The sequence below is a fragment of the Xiphias gladius genome, chromosome 4, assembly GCF_016859285.1.
Source record: "Xiphias gladius isolate SHS-SW01 ecotype Sanya breed wild chromosome 4, ASM1685928v1, whole genome shotgun sequence".
Lineage (NCBI taxonomy): Eukaryota > Metazoa > Chordata > Actinopteri > Istiophoriformes > Xiphiidae > Xiphias > Xiphias gladius.
In genome coordinates, this window is record NC_053403.1 from 24366713 (window position 1) to 24381108 (window position 14396).

The following is a 14396-nucleotide window of genomic DNA, read 5'->3' on the forward strand; positions in this document are numbered from 1 at the left end:
TCCAAAGCTTTTTTTTACTGCACACCTCATGTTGGTGCCAGCAGATACATAAAGTTAGCTCCTGCAGGTATGGAGAAGTGAAGTGTGATTGGGTCCCGTCACAAAAGTAACATTAGCATAAAATTATGGTAAGCCCCCTCATTGTGAATATTATAAATATTATAAGATTCGCATTTATGAGCTTCTTGCTGTTATTCACCAGTCACTGTAATGATAAGAAGAAGAAGAAGAAGAAGATTATTTATACAGCACTTCTTAAAGTGTTTTTACATGGTAAAATCAAGATAAAATTATTCAGCTTTATAATAACATAATGCTAGATAAAATTAAAATAAAATCAGAAAAATAAAAGTAAAGAATTAATAGAGTAAAATACCCAACAAAAAATATGATAAAATGAGTGAAAGGAACAGATATTATGGTAAATACAGGTATTTACCAGTACTGTTTATCAGACGCATGGGGTCATGGAAGGAGACGCTGCAGCTGTTTGTGATTTTTCTCTGAAATATTACAAGCTTAACAATGTAATGTATTTTATAAATATTTCTTAAAGCTATTGGTCTACATCCACATCCACCTATATGAACCATAACTAAGTCACACAATGTAACTCTACACACTCTAAACTGATCATCAAAGTATTGCTCATAGACCCTGATAAAAGTTTGCACTATTCATTACACACCTATAAACCTTATTAAAATCCAGGACTCTGACCAGATAGCGAGATCCTAATAGCTAACAGGCAAGTCTTTGTCTTGGTACATTGGAACATTTCCCACGGATTACTTCTGCAATTCATGCAATTTAAGTCACAAAAACAACTCCTCATACTGAGCTCACCATAAGCTCTCAGTCATTCTGGTTTGTTTTCTGTCCCAGGTCCAAGTTTCTATGAAGTTCAACGGCCAGTCCTCGGTGGAGGTTCATCCTCACAGTAACCTGGAAGAGCTGAAGACAGTGACATCTATTAGCTTGTTCATGAGAGTGGACCCTGACAAGGATCCCATAGAGGACCGTTTCATCTTGTACCTGGGAGACAGAAATGTGAGTCCAGGGAGAATCGGTTGCTCTGCCATTCGGTGTCATTATTTACGATAAAATAAATGCTTACCAGGAAGAATGCTGAGTAGATACAGATGGGAGCTATTACATCAAGTAAATGCAGTTGTGGGAAACAACTGCATTCACTTGATTTAATGGCTGGGTATGTGTGTGGGTATGTGTCCAAGATCTGTTGCTAAAACTTCACAGACTTGCATCCCGACGCCAAGGGCAAAGATAGAATGCAGGGAGCAGCTTGTGGACATAAATTGTTTGTTGTGATCACGGGAGCACTAAAAACAGCCTCTGAAAGTGCACAGTTGCCCCATTCAAAGGTCTCCAAGAGACGCCTGTGACAATAATGCATGTGTGTGCCTTCAAAGTTGGACTTCATTTACATAAATACCATTGGCCCCTGCCCACTGGGGCACAGAAAGAGTGCAGCTACCCAGTGTGAGGCCTCTCTGTTCTCTTTAACGATATTTCACCTTGGTGATTTCGGTGCCACTGTAATATATGCGGTACTGTTTGTCTACAGCTTTTCAGTGTGGAATATTAGTCTTAACGTGAGCGTGACTCTAGTCACAAATGAGGGATGTTTATGCTTTGGAAACCACAGTGGTGAACTGTTGTAAAGGGACAAAACAAAGGTCCTCATGGGAAAATGAACAGAGTGTCAACTCACGCTGATGTTTTCTGATGTCTATGCCCTCAGGGTAGGAAAGACTACATGGGTCTGGCTATCAAGAATGACAACCTGGTGTATGTGTACAACCTCGGCGGCGAAGATGTTGAGATCCCGTTGGGTTCAAAGCCTGTCAGCCAATGGCCTGCAGTCTTCAACTACATCAAAGTAGAGAGGTAATATCTATTCATGAGCTTTGTTCAAGTGACAAATATTGTACAAGTGATTAAACTTGTATGTCAGGTTCACCAGTTTCCCTGAACAAATATAATCTGAATGAATTTGAAATTTAAATGTTACTGCAATCCACTAAAATCATTTTGCAAAAACTATTTAAAGGTGCCTTGTAGAGTTACTGACCAGTGAGGCAGTGAAGAAGAAGACTGTTAGCAAGCACGGGTTGTATCTGAAATCACACCTCATGTACTATTCCCTGTGTAATAGATACTCAATAAATAAATAAAACCTTACTCAATAGTTTACTCAGTAATGAACACTAAATTGAGATTTCTGACACTTACTAATCATTGTCACTTTGCGTCATCACTGACTGGTCTAGAGTTGCATAGTGATTTTCACAGCTATAAAAATGTGACACACTGCATCACAGACAGCAGTGTACAAGCCATGGACACTACTATTTTCGTTCCATTGTGGAATTTCTCTGGACGCTGTATAGTGGATAAATTTAAACAGCAGACATTAAATACAGTTGGTGGTAAAATTACTTTTGTTACTCATAGTTCTTTGTACTTTCTGCTTGTAGGCTGGGGAGACACGGAAAAGTCTTCCTGACCATCCCCAGTCAGAGCTCCACAGACGAGCAGAAGTTCATCCAAAAAGGCGAGGCTCCAGGCACTGACTCACTGTTTGACATTGACCCCAAGGATATAGTGTTCTTTGTTGGTGGTGTCCCACCAGATGTCAGGGTAATGCATTTTACGAAGGTCCTTATTACAAATAAATCCTTATTTAATCATCTGTTTTTTCCTAAATGATGTGACTGTGTTTCACTGTTTTCAACCTAGCTTCCACCCCCTCTGAGTCTTGCTCCTTTTGTGGGCTGCATCGAGCTGGCCTCGCTGAACAATGATGTGATCAGTCTATACAATTTCAAGAAGAGTCACAAAATGGATGTGGTTACATCATCACCATGCCCTAGGTACACATTTGCATGGCTAGATTATCTCATCTACAAATTCTCAGTTCTCTCAAAGTACAGTGTGCAAGACAGACTAAAGAATGTGTTTTGTTTTTACTTGATATTCTGACTTTTGTGGTGCAGATTTTTGAACAAATTTGCCATCATCGCATCACCAACAGCAACTGACATTCAGTAAACTTGAGGTTTATGGGATCCCTGGTAATCTAGCCTTGCCTATTTAGTCTTTTTTGTGTTGAAGAATGTTCCCAGATGGGATGTGTCTGAACTGAGATGGTGACACATCAAGCACTCTGAAGTTATTACACAAGCTGTTTAAAGTATCCAATCCCATTTCTCCTCTCTCTCTCAGGTATAAGTTGGCATTCTCGCAGAGTCGCATTGCCAGCTACCTGTTTGATGGAACAGGCTATGCACTCATCAATAATATTGAGAGGAGGGGCAAATTTGGTGTTGTCACGAGATTTGATATTGCAGTAAGAACAGTTGCAAACAATGGTGTTCTTTTCCTGATGGTCAATGGGGTAAGTCTAAAAACTCTGTAATCGTCTTTCAACATTTTCCATCTTGAACCATATTTTTAGATAGAAAATGGCTGTATATTGTGCATTACATAAACAGCAATTTGTATCATTTTGTATCACATTTCTTTCACATTGTCAAGACATAATAGAAGGTTATTGAAGTGTAGATGCATTTCTGAAGCATTTGTGATTATCAACTGATCTAAATGCTTATGTACTTTATTTTCTTCTTTACAGGATAAATTCTTCCTTTTAGAATTAAAGAATGGCTTCCTGCGCCTAATGTATGACTTTGGCTTCAGTAACGGGCCAAAACTTTTGGAGAACAACTTACCAAAGCTGCAAATAAATGACGCACGGTACCATGAGGTACGTTTCACACTTCTAATTAAGTTGGCTGGGCAAATTCAGCTTGAACATGTGTGAATATGTTATGTGTTGCTGTAACTGTCGGTGTCGGGCTGTTCGCACAGGTGTCAGTCATCTACCATCAGTCAAAGAAGGTGATCTTACTGGTGGACAAAAGCCATGTTAAATCTGTGGAGAATCCAAAAACCACACTGCCCTTCTCCGATATCTACATAGGAGGGGCTCCCTCAAGCATCCTCAAATCCAGGTGTGTTAAATAATGCTGCAAACAAATGTATTGCACTAAATGCAGCAGAGGCCTGTTTCCAGGATCCACATTTACTTTATGTTTCTCAGGTGATCACATTACCCTTTTGGTACCTAAGGTGGCAGTAGAGAGAAACTGATTACATTTTCGAGAGTCTGGAGGTAATTTGTGTTTCTAGCGCCCTCATGAATGTGAGCCCAAAATTCACTCTCCTTGTAGTTCTGCTTTGGTCTCCACCAACTCTAACTAACTAGCTAGTTGTTAACTTTGTGTGTCTGGTGGTGGGTAGTGTACAGTCAGTTGCAGCAGTAGGCAGCTGTTTTCAGAGAAAACGCTCTGATAAATCCACTGTACACTAGCCAACCAAATGGAAGAGAGACTTAGCGACTAGCTAGCTAACTAGATGTTCACCTCTAGCAGCTATAAATGACTTACATTCATCAGGTGAGCCAAAACGTATTTCTAAATGAATCCTAATGGCTTTGTTTCTGCTGGAAGTGTAAATAGGCAAAACATGAGGCATTGACAACTGTGTGAGACTATAATGTGTCCCAGGGGAGATTTTTTGTTTTTTACTTTCTTGTGTAGTATTTCTGCCCCTAAGTAGCCAACCATGTCTGATACTGCAGCGTTAGGTTTCAACTCACTACTTCATGTTTGTCAAAAGATTTCCTTGTAGTAACTATATATGCCAATATGAATTTGGGGCATATAGGTGACTCCTTGGAGTATAAATATGGGTATTCCCCTACTTTTTAATTTGGTGCCATAAAAATGATGGTTTCTTTTTTAAATACTGTAGATACCTTGTCTAGTGCAGCCTAGAATTTCTCTATTAGATGGTGACAATACTGTATATGTATTACCACAGGCCAGAGCTGTCTTCTGTGATTGGCCTGAAAGGCTGTGTGAAAGGTTTCCAGTTCCAGAAAAAAGACTTCAACCTGCTGGAGGAGCCTGGCACCATTGGCATCAGCAGCGGCTGCCCTGAAGAGTCATTTGTAAGTGCTCCCTCCAACACTTCACACATTGTCACCGATAATGAACTGTGTCAGTTCCATATACGCTGTTTCACAAAAAGTCAAACACGCATCTCTCGTTTGAGAGAAAATAATTGTTTCAGTTCAAAAGCTTTCACATGAGTCAGTCGATATTGCCATTGGAGGATCACTGATATGTTAGCTGAATGGTGAGTGAAAGGTAATCAATTATGAAAGTGAGATGTGTTTTTATTGTGACAGATGTCCCGCAAAGCCTATTTCACTGGTGAGAGCTACCTGGGATCCACAGCAAAGATTTCCCCCTTTGAGAACTTTGAGGGAGGACTCAACTTCAGAACAGTACAACCCAGTGGACTTCTGTTCTACCACAGTGAAGGGGTACAAACAAATCAATGTCTTTATTGCAAAGCTATTAGTTAATTGAGATAATTCTGTAATAAAGATCAGAGCTTTTTCTTTTTGAGACCTTGTTGTGCTGCTGAATAATAACTATATTCTATAATAACTATATAACTAATAACTATATTATAATAAAATTATAATAACCATCATTTTATTTTCTCCCTTTTCAGTCTGATGAGTTCAGCATCTCCCTGGAGAATGGAGCAGTGGTGCTGAACTCCAGAGGCACAAGAGTCAAATCACAAAAGAAACAATACAGTGATGGAAGGACACACTTCTTAGTAGCCTCGGTGAACAATCAGAAGTAAGTATTTAACTTCAAAGCTGTCTTTTGTGTCTAGCCATCTCTACAATCTGTTTTCTCTCAATTGTATAAAGTTAAGCTGCAACTTTCTTATTAATTTAATTTTAGGATTATCCGATTGCTTGACCCATAAAAGCCCCTATGTAAGGAATTTTTTCATGCCAACATGTGCTGGTGGAAACAGAGACAATGATCTGTGCAAATCCGGCGGTAGAAAGACTGGATGGGGGAGGGGCTAATTAAAAACCATGAGCTGCATGGGTAATACCTGCCCTAGCATGTTCACTACTGATATTATAAACCACTTCATAGGTTAACAGAACCTTTTCTGTAAAATTTCAGTTAACCACTAAGAGCTATCAGCTTCTAGACCAACAAATATTTATTTACAGCTCCTGACAGAAATCTGAGGAGGGACTTACGACATCAGCTTAAAATGGAAATGTCTTCCATGCTGTCTGTGGCTTAGTTTACCGATACCAATAATGTGTGCATAAAAAATGAAGGCAGTAGGAGATGTATTATATCAGACGCATGGCATGAAAAATGAAAAACATTCAAGACAAAAATCAGAGCGCGAGTTCACTTCCTTTATAATTTCAAAGCCTTTATCACATTCCTATGACTTTACATTTCTATAGAACATATCTGGTTGGTTTAGTGATCTTAACGTACTAAAAGTGACAAATTGTATGGAATTTCTATTGTCAATATAATTTTAAAATATTCCAAAAGTAACTTAAAAATAATAATAAAACATATATATATATAAATCTCTGTTATCATTATTTTATTTTGTGCTTCTGTGCATTCGTTTTGATTTATCAAATATAGTAGCATACATTCTGTTGAAGCTACTCAACAGCGAGTTTATGATATTTACTCATATGACATCAGGATAATATTAGATGGACTGTCAGTCTGTGCATTTTGTCCAGAGTCTCTGCAGATAACAGGGAAGAGATTTGTCTGTTAGTTGTCTGACACAGGTGCTACTGCACTAGTCAAAGCTGTTGGCAACTTATTAGCCAACAAGTTCACCCATTTTGGGATCGCCAAACCCAACGCAGCGGCGTGAACCAGAACAAACAGAGAATTGCTTTTCCACTGTGGCATTATTGGGTTTTACTGCTAGTTTACCACCATGACAGTAGAGACTTGCAGAAGTTCCAAATCTACATCAGTTCCAAATATAACAACTTATTCGCTGACTGAGTGTTTTTCAGACACATTTCATGGAAAATTGTTGATACATTTTTTTTTTTAAATATGTTGCATATAGACAGCCAAAAAAGGTGGGTGGGTAAACAGACAGTGAGAAAGGTATGATGCTGCTTACAGTAAGTAGATAGTTAGAAAAGTAGGTGCTCTGGTGACTGGTTGAACTTGTTCACCTTAGGTATTCTCTGTTGGTGGACGACAAAGACAAGCAGGAGAAGAAACGTCCATCATCAGCCACAAGATCCTCATCAGGTTCTGATGTAAAGACCTTCTACTATGGAGGGTCTCCAAGCAGCAGCTTCAGGAACTTCACTGGCTGCATCAGCTATGCCTACATCAACAGGTAAATCACTACTGAACGGTCCATCACTACAGCTTAGAGTGTGACTGGATGGAGCTGATTTAGTTTACTCTTTGAGGTAGGCCAAATTGTCCCCTTCATGTCTCTCCAGACTGCAGCAGTCGGAGTTTTCTAAGTGAGGATTTGGCTGTAGTTGCTGCTTAGTATGGAGGCCTTTCTCCCTCTCCCTCTATCCAAGGAAGAGACACACAAATAAAGCTTTGTGTTTAAGGACATGGAGTGTTTCCATGGAGACATAATAGTGTGTTGAGAGCCTCTCTGCAGCTTTTACATGTTTAGCACTTTTGCACCCTCCCCCTGTCACTCCTTCTGTGTTTCTGAAGACAAGACCGGGACATTGAACCTGAGGACTTTCAGCGGTACACAGAGAAGGTTCAGACCTCCCTGCAGGACTGTCCAGTCCAGCCCCCCCCTGCCGCTCTGCTGTCAAGGCACAGGGATAACACGTCCAGAGCCAAACATGGCCAGTCACAGAGGGTAAAAACGAAAGAATGCTTTCAATGAACACTGGCTTTTTGGGGCTGTATACTTTTTCGTTTGGTTGCAATCATTAAGGCCATACTGATATTCAATCAACACTCTCAAAGGTTACCAGGGACAAGTCCAGCATCCCTCAAGGCCTGATGGAACTGAAGAGTGATGACCAGGAGCCATCAGAGCTGAACATCGAGCCCTGCTACCTCTCCTCAAGTCCCAGAGCATCTCACCAAGCCTTCCACTACGGTGGCGTCGCTAACAGCCGACAGCACTACACAGATCTCCCAGACTCCCTTTCTAAGAGGTACGTCTAACAGAGAACTAGAAATTATTTCAAGGCAAGTCTGTTCAAAAGCTCAGTGTGCACATAACTCTTTCAAGTGTTTCTTTGTGTCTGCACGCATGACAAAATGAACCATCCATCTTCCAGGTCCCACTTCTCCTTATCCCTGAAGACCCACTCATCCTTTGGTTCCATTTTTTATGTATCTGATGTCCAAGAGGACAACTTCATGGCTCTCTTCCTTGCTGATGGGAAACTGGTATACACCTTCAATGTAGCAGACCAGAGAGTCAAAATCACGACTGAGGAGAAATACAATGACGGTGCATGGCACAATGTAAGTTCATGAAATGATCCCATCTGTCAATACTGCATTTATGCATGGGCAGGTGCATGTTTAGTTATGTGTCAACAGTATATACAGCGACAACTCTTTCTCTTCTCCTGCTGTAGGTTATTTTTATCCGTGATGGGAGTATGGGGCGGTTAATAATTGATGGGCTCACAGTGCTGGAGGACAGCGCTCAGGGAAGCAACATCTCCTGGCATGTCAGCAGTCCCCTCTACGTCGGAGGAGTTCCTCCTGGGAGAGCTCAGAAGAATATTCAGGTATGGGTTAAAGTTTATTAGGGGTTAAATTATGGGTTAATGTTTTAACATTAAAAACACACACAGCAGGGATGGCTTGAAACACATGAATATTCTATCAAGCTCCGTAGCACTGAATGAAACAGTAACCACTTACACATCTCTGTCATTGATAACCCTTTGGTGTCTTCCAGAATATATATGTAGATATGGACATACCAGCAGACATCTACTGTTGCTCTGCTCAGCTGTTCCCACAGACAGCAGGAGACCACCATGGTGCCCCTTTTCCCTTAGAACTCAATAGGAAGGCATCCTGATTTTTAAAGCTGCATTAATGTTTTTTTTCCCACCCACTTGGCTGCTGCAAACACAGTACTGACATATTATCACCTTATAAAGTTGCAAAGTGTTGCCTATTTACACATCTAGTAGACACAGCAACATTACCACTTTCTTCACCAGCTAGTTGCTAACTTTGCCTGTCTGCTGTTTGGTATGGGAAGAATGTGTGCAGTGGGTTTATCAGAGCTTTTTTCCCCCCGAGAACAGCTGCCTACTGTGGCTGGAAACAAGGTTAATGACAGCAATGTAAGTGAACCAAAATGCTAGGCTAAGGTTGTGGGCCAGCAAAGCACAACATTTAGCTGAATGACGATAAAATACTCTTTAGAGCTAAGGGGAACTGCAGAGTTAGTCATTTTTCTCTGGTGGATTGTCACTGATGAAAGAAGTATTGCGATTTTTTACATAAGTGAAAGTATAAATATAACACCGTAAAAATACTCAATTTCAAGTAAAAGTCCTGCATTCAAAATCTTACTTAAGTAATATACATAAGAATTAATGGAAAAATGCACACACTAGGCAGCTAAAACGGGCTCTGTCAGTGTTATTTTATTATATATTATACTATTGGATTATTATTATTGATGCAGTAACATGTAAATTGCTTTTTATTGCAGTCAGCTGCAGTAGAACTAGTTTCTTTTTGGTTTGATTTTTTTTATTCCATATACTGTTGGGTGGTTTGCCTTACTACATAAGGATGCATTGTATTTTTAGGTTTTTAATCTGAAAAGTAACCAGTAACTATGGCTGCCAAATTAATGCAGTGGAGTAAAAGTATTAAGGAGCATAAAATTAAAATACTCAAGTATATTACAAGTAACTCAAAAAATGTAAAAAAAAAAAAGTACAGCACTTGGTCCCTTTCACATCACAGATGGTCATTCAACCCACTGTTAATATGCAGCTTTAAAGCCAGCCTGGGTAGCCGCTATGGCCACAAGTGGCAATTACAGGTAAATGTTAAAATGAACGAAATGAGGCATAAGGTCAGATAACTGGCTGAGAAATATCAGTTACACGGCCATATCTAGCTAAAGTTTGCTAACATTAGCTAGCATTAGTCACTGTACGCTACTGGTCGTATCAGACCGAGTAAGACTGTAGCAGCAAAACCTCTGAGTCTGTTGAACTGAGCAAGAACGCATTTCATTCCTTAGGAATTCAACTTTTCCTTTGTAAGAGGAAGAATGTGTTATTTCTTCTTTCAAATGTTACATAGTCTCACTTAATTGCCTTCTTTCTGTGTTTTTACAAAAAGCTCTATACTGCTTATTTATACCTCTGATATAGATTTGCTTTTTTTGCACTTCCCTTTAGAGAAACTCTGCATACAGCTTTACCGGCTGTTTGAAGAACCTCCAGCTCAATGGACAGTGGCTGTCCACTGTGACAGAGACGTTTGGTGTCACTCCTTGCTTTGAGGGACTCTCTGAGGCGGGAACATACTTCTCAGAGGAAGGAGGATACATTGTGCTTGGTAAATTGCTAGTAGGTTTTGGACAGAAAACACAAGGCACAGGCACGTTTGTCCTGTAGCTCCAATCTGAAACCAAAGAATTTAACATTATGTATAAATCTTAAGTCTGCAAAGTGTTGATATTGTGCAGTCTACCTCCAATAGAGTAACACTTCATTCATTTTACCAGTATCCAAAACCGTGTGGAAACTGAACGTTTTGTTATATAACATGGCTCATTAAATTTTCCTCGGAAAATTCACAAGCCCCTCTGGTCTCTCAACATCCCGCTTGCGGGAGTGAGTGAGACTGAGCAAGGGAATGTGATACCCTCAGTGCAGCTGCGGTAAAGCTATGTCTCTGCTGTGGGGGGAGAGTGGAGCATAGGGGGCAAAGTGAAGGACCCGAGAAACCCAGGAACTGAGCTGCAGCCGTTGAACGAGTCGAGTAATTTCACATTATGTACACATCGCAGAGAAACGTGGCCGATTAGTGTAGCAAAAAGGTGAGTTCCAGAATGGATGAAGTACCCAGAGTCACTTCATCTTGCTCTGTCTTCTTCCCTCCCTCAGATGAATCTTTTGACCTGGGGCTGTGGTTTGAGTTGGTAATGGAGGTGCGCCCTCGTGTGGCATCTGGGGTGCTATTGCATGTGCCCACAGCAGAGGGCTTTTTCACTATGTACACTCATGAAGGAGCGGTAAGTCATTTGCACAGTTATCCAGAAAACCACACACCTTCTGTTAAATGAACTGGAATGTATCAAATGCATGTCGGAATTTTTGATGTGTGTTTCCAGGTGGTGGTTCTCGTAAATGATGGGACCCGTGAGTTCTTCACAAAGGTGTCTCCCAGACAGGGTCTGTGTGATGGCAAGTGGCACAGAATTACTGGTGAGAATTTTCTTATTAACACTCAAAAGCCATTAAAAGACTCCTTACTACTCAAATCTCTAGCTTCTTTAAAGATTGCTCAAGGGCTCTGAACTTAAGAGACCCTATTCAGCCCTTCTGGAGCCACTTTTAATCTCATACCAATCATGTCAGTGGAAAGTGAAAATAACTGAGCAAGCATTTACTTCAGTTATATACAATTTTGAGGCACTTTTATTTTTTTTTAATTAATGCTTTATTGTGATTAATTAATTTAATTAATTGTGTAATTGCTGGGTTCATAACACAAAATTCATAATTTTTACAGTTGTAGACATAATAATTCAAAATAGAATCATAAAGATAAAGTAACTGTAATATAATGTAACAACACAGTGTACGAGGTACGCGTGTATTTCCATTTTACGCCACTTTATACTTCTCTACATTCTCCTCTACATTTCAGGGGAAAAATACTGTACTTTTTGTTCACCTGCTTTATACAGCTATTACTTTGTGGATCATGATTCTTCAAACATACAATAGGATTAAATTACAAAATGCAATGCCTTTGTTCGAGAAACTGAAACTACAAAACAGTATAGAAAATAGAAAATAAGCCCCACCGCCATTAAATACAACATTAATGGGGAATTCCAGTGAGTTCTTTCAAAATCTATGCCCGCAGTTTCTTTTTGTAAATTTTTTAGTCTCAAAGGCCAAGTAAAGATAACGCTGATGTCATCACTATTAACATCATACGGTTTTTTTTATTTAGGCTTGATAAATGTCCTCTAGAACCACAAAAGACATTTTACATCTGGTTTAACAGGCTGGGTGGTACGAACCATGACCTTTCTTTGAGGACATTATCTTTATGTGTGAAATAAGTCTGGCGCCCTTTTACAATGCTGCTTGCATTGTAATTCATCTCTATAAACAATCCTGTAATGTAATATAAAAAATGTCATACATTTCTGTAAGGGGTCATTCTTCATAATGAGTACTTTTACTTTTAGTAAAAGGGAAAAAGTATATACAGCATATCATGTAATAATACTTTTGTACATTTACTTAGGTAACATTTTAAATGCCATACTTTTACTTGTAACTGAATAGTATTACAGTGTGGCATTGCTACTTTTCTTGAGTAACGTATCTGAATACTTTTTCCACCACTGGAGTAAGGAAATAAAAACAATGCAAGAGTCACCACCGTGAGTCACAGTGCTTCGGTATCAGTATAGAAACAGCCAGTCTTTACCACATGATTCGGGACTCTGAAGAGCTTTATGGCTGAACTGATGCATTCTGTCCTGCTTGATCTTAGTGATCCAAGACGCCAACGCTGTTCAGCTGGATGTGGACTCTGAGGTCAACCATGTGGTGGGAACTCTGAATACCAGCTTCACAGATATCAGAAAGCCAGTATTCATTGGTGGAGCCCCAGGTGAGTCAGGAACACAGCTTCTCCTGATTCTCTCCTGTGATACAAGCGCCACACTGTTATAATCACATTAACAATCTTCCTCCTTGCAGATCTTCTCCTCCCAGAGAGCATTCCCGCCAGAAAGGCCTACGTTGGCTGTATGAGGAACCTGACCATCAATAACAGCCAAGTGAGCTTCAGCAAAGCTGTTCTGGTCAGTGGAGCCGTCAGCGTCGGAACCTGTCCAGCAGCATAACACTTCCGTCAACACCATCACTATCCCCAATACAGCACTGACCAAACACATTAAAAGTCTCTTTCTGTTAAACATTAGCTTTAAGAGTATTGTCATTCATTTCACTCTCTCAGATTTTTGTCCTTTTTCTCTGTCTTTAAATTTGTTGGGTCATTTTAATTGTTTTACATGAAATTGTCCACTGCCAAGAACATGACCAATTTGCCCAAATTTAATAATGGAAAAAATTAATCTGAAAGGAAACCCCAAAATCTATCATTTATAAGAGAATGCGAGGAGATCCGGGTTCAGAGCCATTCTGGGGAATCTACAGTGTATCCATGATGTAGACTTGAATTATTTTCACAATATGAAAGACGCATTTGATGTTAGTGCATTTTATGGTCCACCAACCCACTTTGTAATCTCAGTGGCACATTTTTACTCGCGCTCAAAATTTTCTCTTTTTTTCCTGATGAATAAATCATGTTTTACATCCGTGTAAGTTTGGCTTTTTTCTTGTTTAATTTCAAAATATTAGCAGTCTGGTCCTTTTCACTTGCAATATTTAATAGAAAGGACAAGGGTGAGCATGCTGTGTTTTGTACTTACATTTCATGTAACGTATACAGAATTTTCATTTGTGAATTGTGCTGACAAAGAGCAGCCTATTTGTAAAATAAGTTATGAAGTGGTTCATGTTATTCCTGTAGTAAATCTATACATGTTTTATTATTTCTTCTCTGTTTTGTCTGTCTGTACGACTGCTACTTCAGATAAATAGGGAAACACTGCCCTCTACAGCTTATTAAGTGGGCTTTTCCGAACCAAATAGTGGAGAAGGACAGAAAAGCACTCTGAGAAACGTGGAAGCAAAATATTACGTTTTAATTGTTTTTTTTTTTTTTTCAATAGCGTTATCATGCCAGTGTAGCCGCAAGATATGTAACCGAATTACAAAGTCTAGATAGAATGGTGATTCTTTTATAATAAATATTTTTGACTGCTTTTACTAAATTTCTCTCATGAGACATCGAGCTGTTTATAACTGTTGGCCAACGGTCAGAATCGTCTTTACTGAGGAGAGTAGCCATTTATAGAGATGATTAACTCGAAACTGTCTTCACGTCACTTTTTACTTATTTATTTTTTACTTGTTTGAAAAATAATTTTACAAATAACAAGCTGGTTAACAATGGCATTAAAAATCCTTTGCATATCTGAGAAGTAAGAAAAAAAACAAGCGTAAAATAAAACTCAAGAATCGAGAAACTGAAAAAGAAAGAAAATAAACTAAAGTGCATTCATTTTAAATGACTGAAAATAAACAGTACAATCAATAAATAATAAATTCATGAACAGGAATAGGTCTATTAACTCGA

The 14396-nt window shown here is 39.3% G+C and overlaps 1 protein-coding gene across 1 annotated transcript in view; it reads left to right on the top strand.

Annotated features, from left to right (window-relative positions):
- lama4 (laminin, alpha 4) overlaps positions 1-13749 on the top strand; it is a 37824-nt gene extending 24075 nt beyond the window's left edge. The window contains exons 21-40 of the mRNA XM_040125209.1: positions 886-1050; positions 1763-1908; positions 2499-2661; positions 2761-2894; positions 3247-3418; positions 3656-3787; positions 3892-4034; positions 4906-5035; positions 5276-5413; positions 5608-5741; positions 7141-7305; positions 7647-7800; positions 7911-8104; positions 8231-8420; positions 8537-8692; positions 10340-10499; positions 11051-11178; positions 11278-11371; positions 12681-12800; positions 12890-13749. Of these exons, the coding sequence (XP_039981143.1) occupies positions 886-1050; positions 1763-1908; positions 2499-2661; positions 2761-2894; positions 3247-3418; positions 3656-3787; positions 3892-4034; positions 4906-5035; positions 5276-5413; positions 5608-5741; positions 7141-7305; positions 7647-7800; positions 7911-8104; positions 8231-8420; positions 8537-8692; positions 10340-10499; positions 11051-11178; positions 11278-11371; positions 12681-12800; positions 12890-13035 (2964 nt within the window). The 3' untranslated portion in view covers positions 13036-13749. The remainder of the gene's footprint in view (positions 1-885; positions 1051-1762; positions 1909-2498; positions 2662-2760; positions 2895-3246; positions 3419-3655; positions 3788-3891; positions 4035-4905; positions 5036-5275; positions 5414-5607; positions 5742-7140; positions 7306-7646; positions 7801-7910; positions 8105-8230; positions 8421-8536; positions 8693-10339; positions 10500-11050; positions 11179-11277; positions 11372-12680; positions 12801-12889) is intronic.
- Positions 13750-14396: the final 647 nt, after the last annotated feature.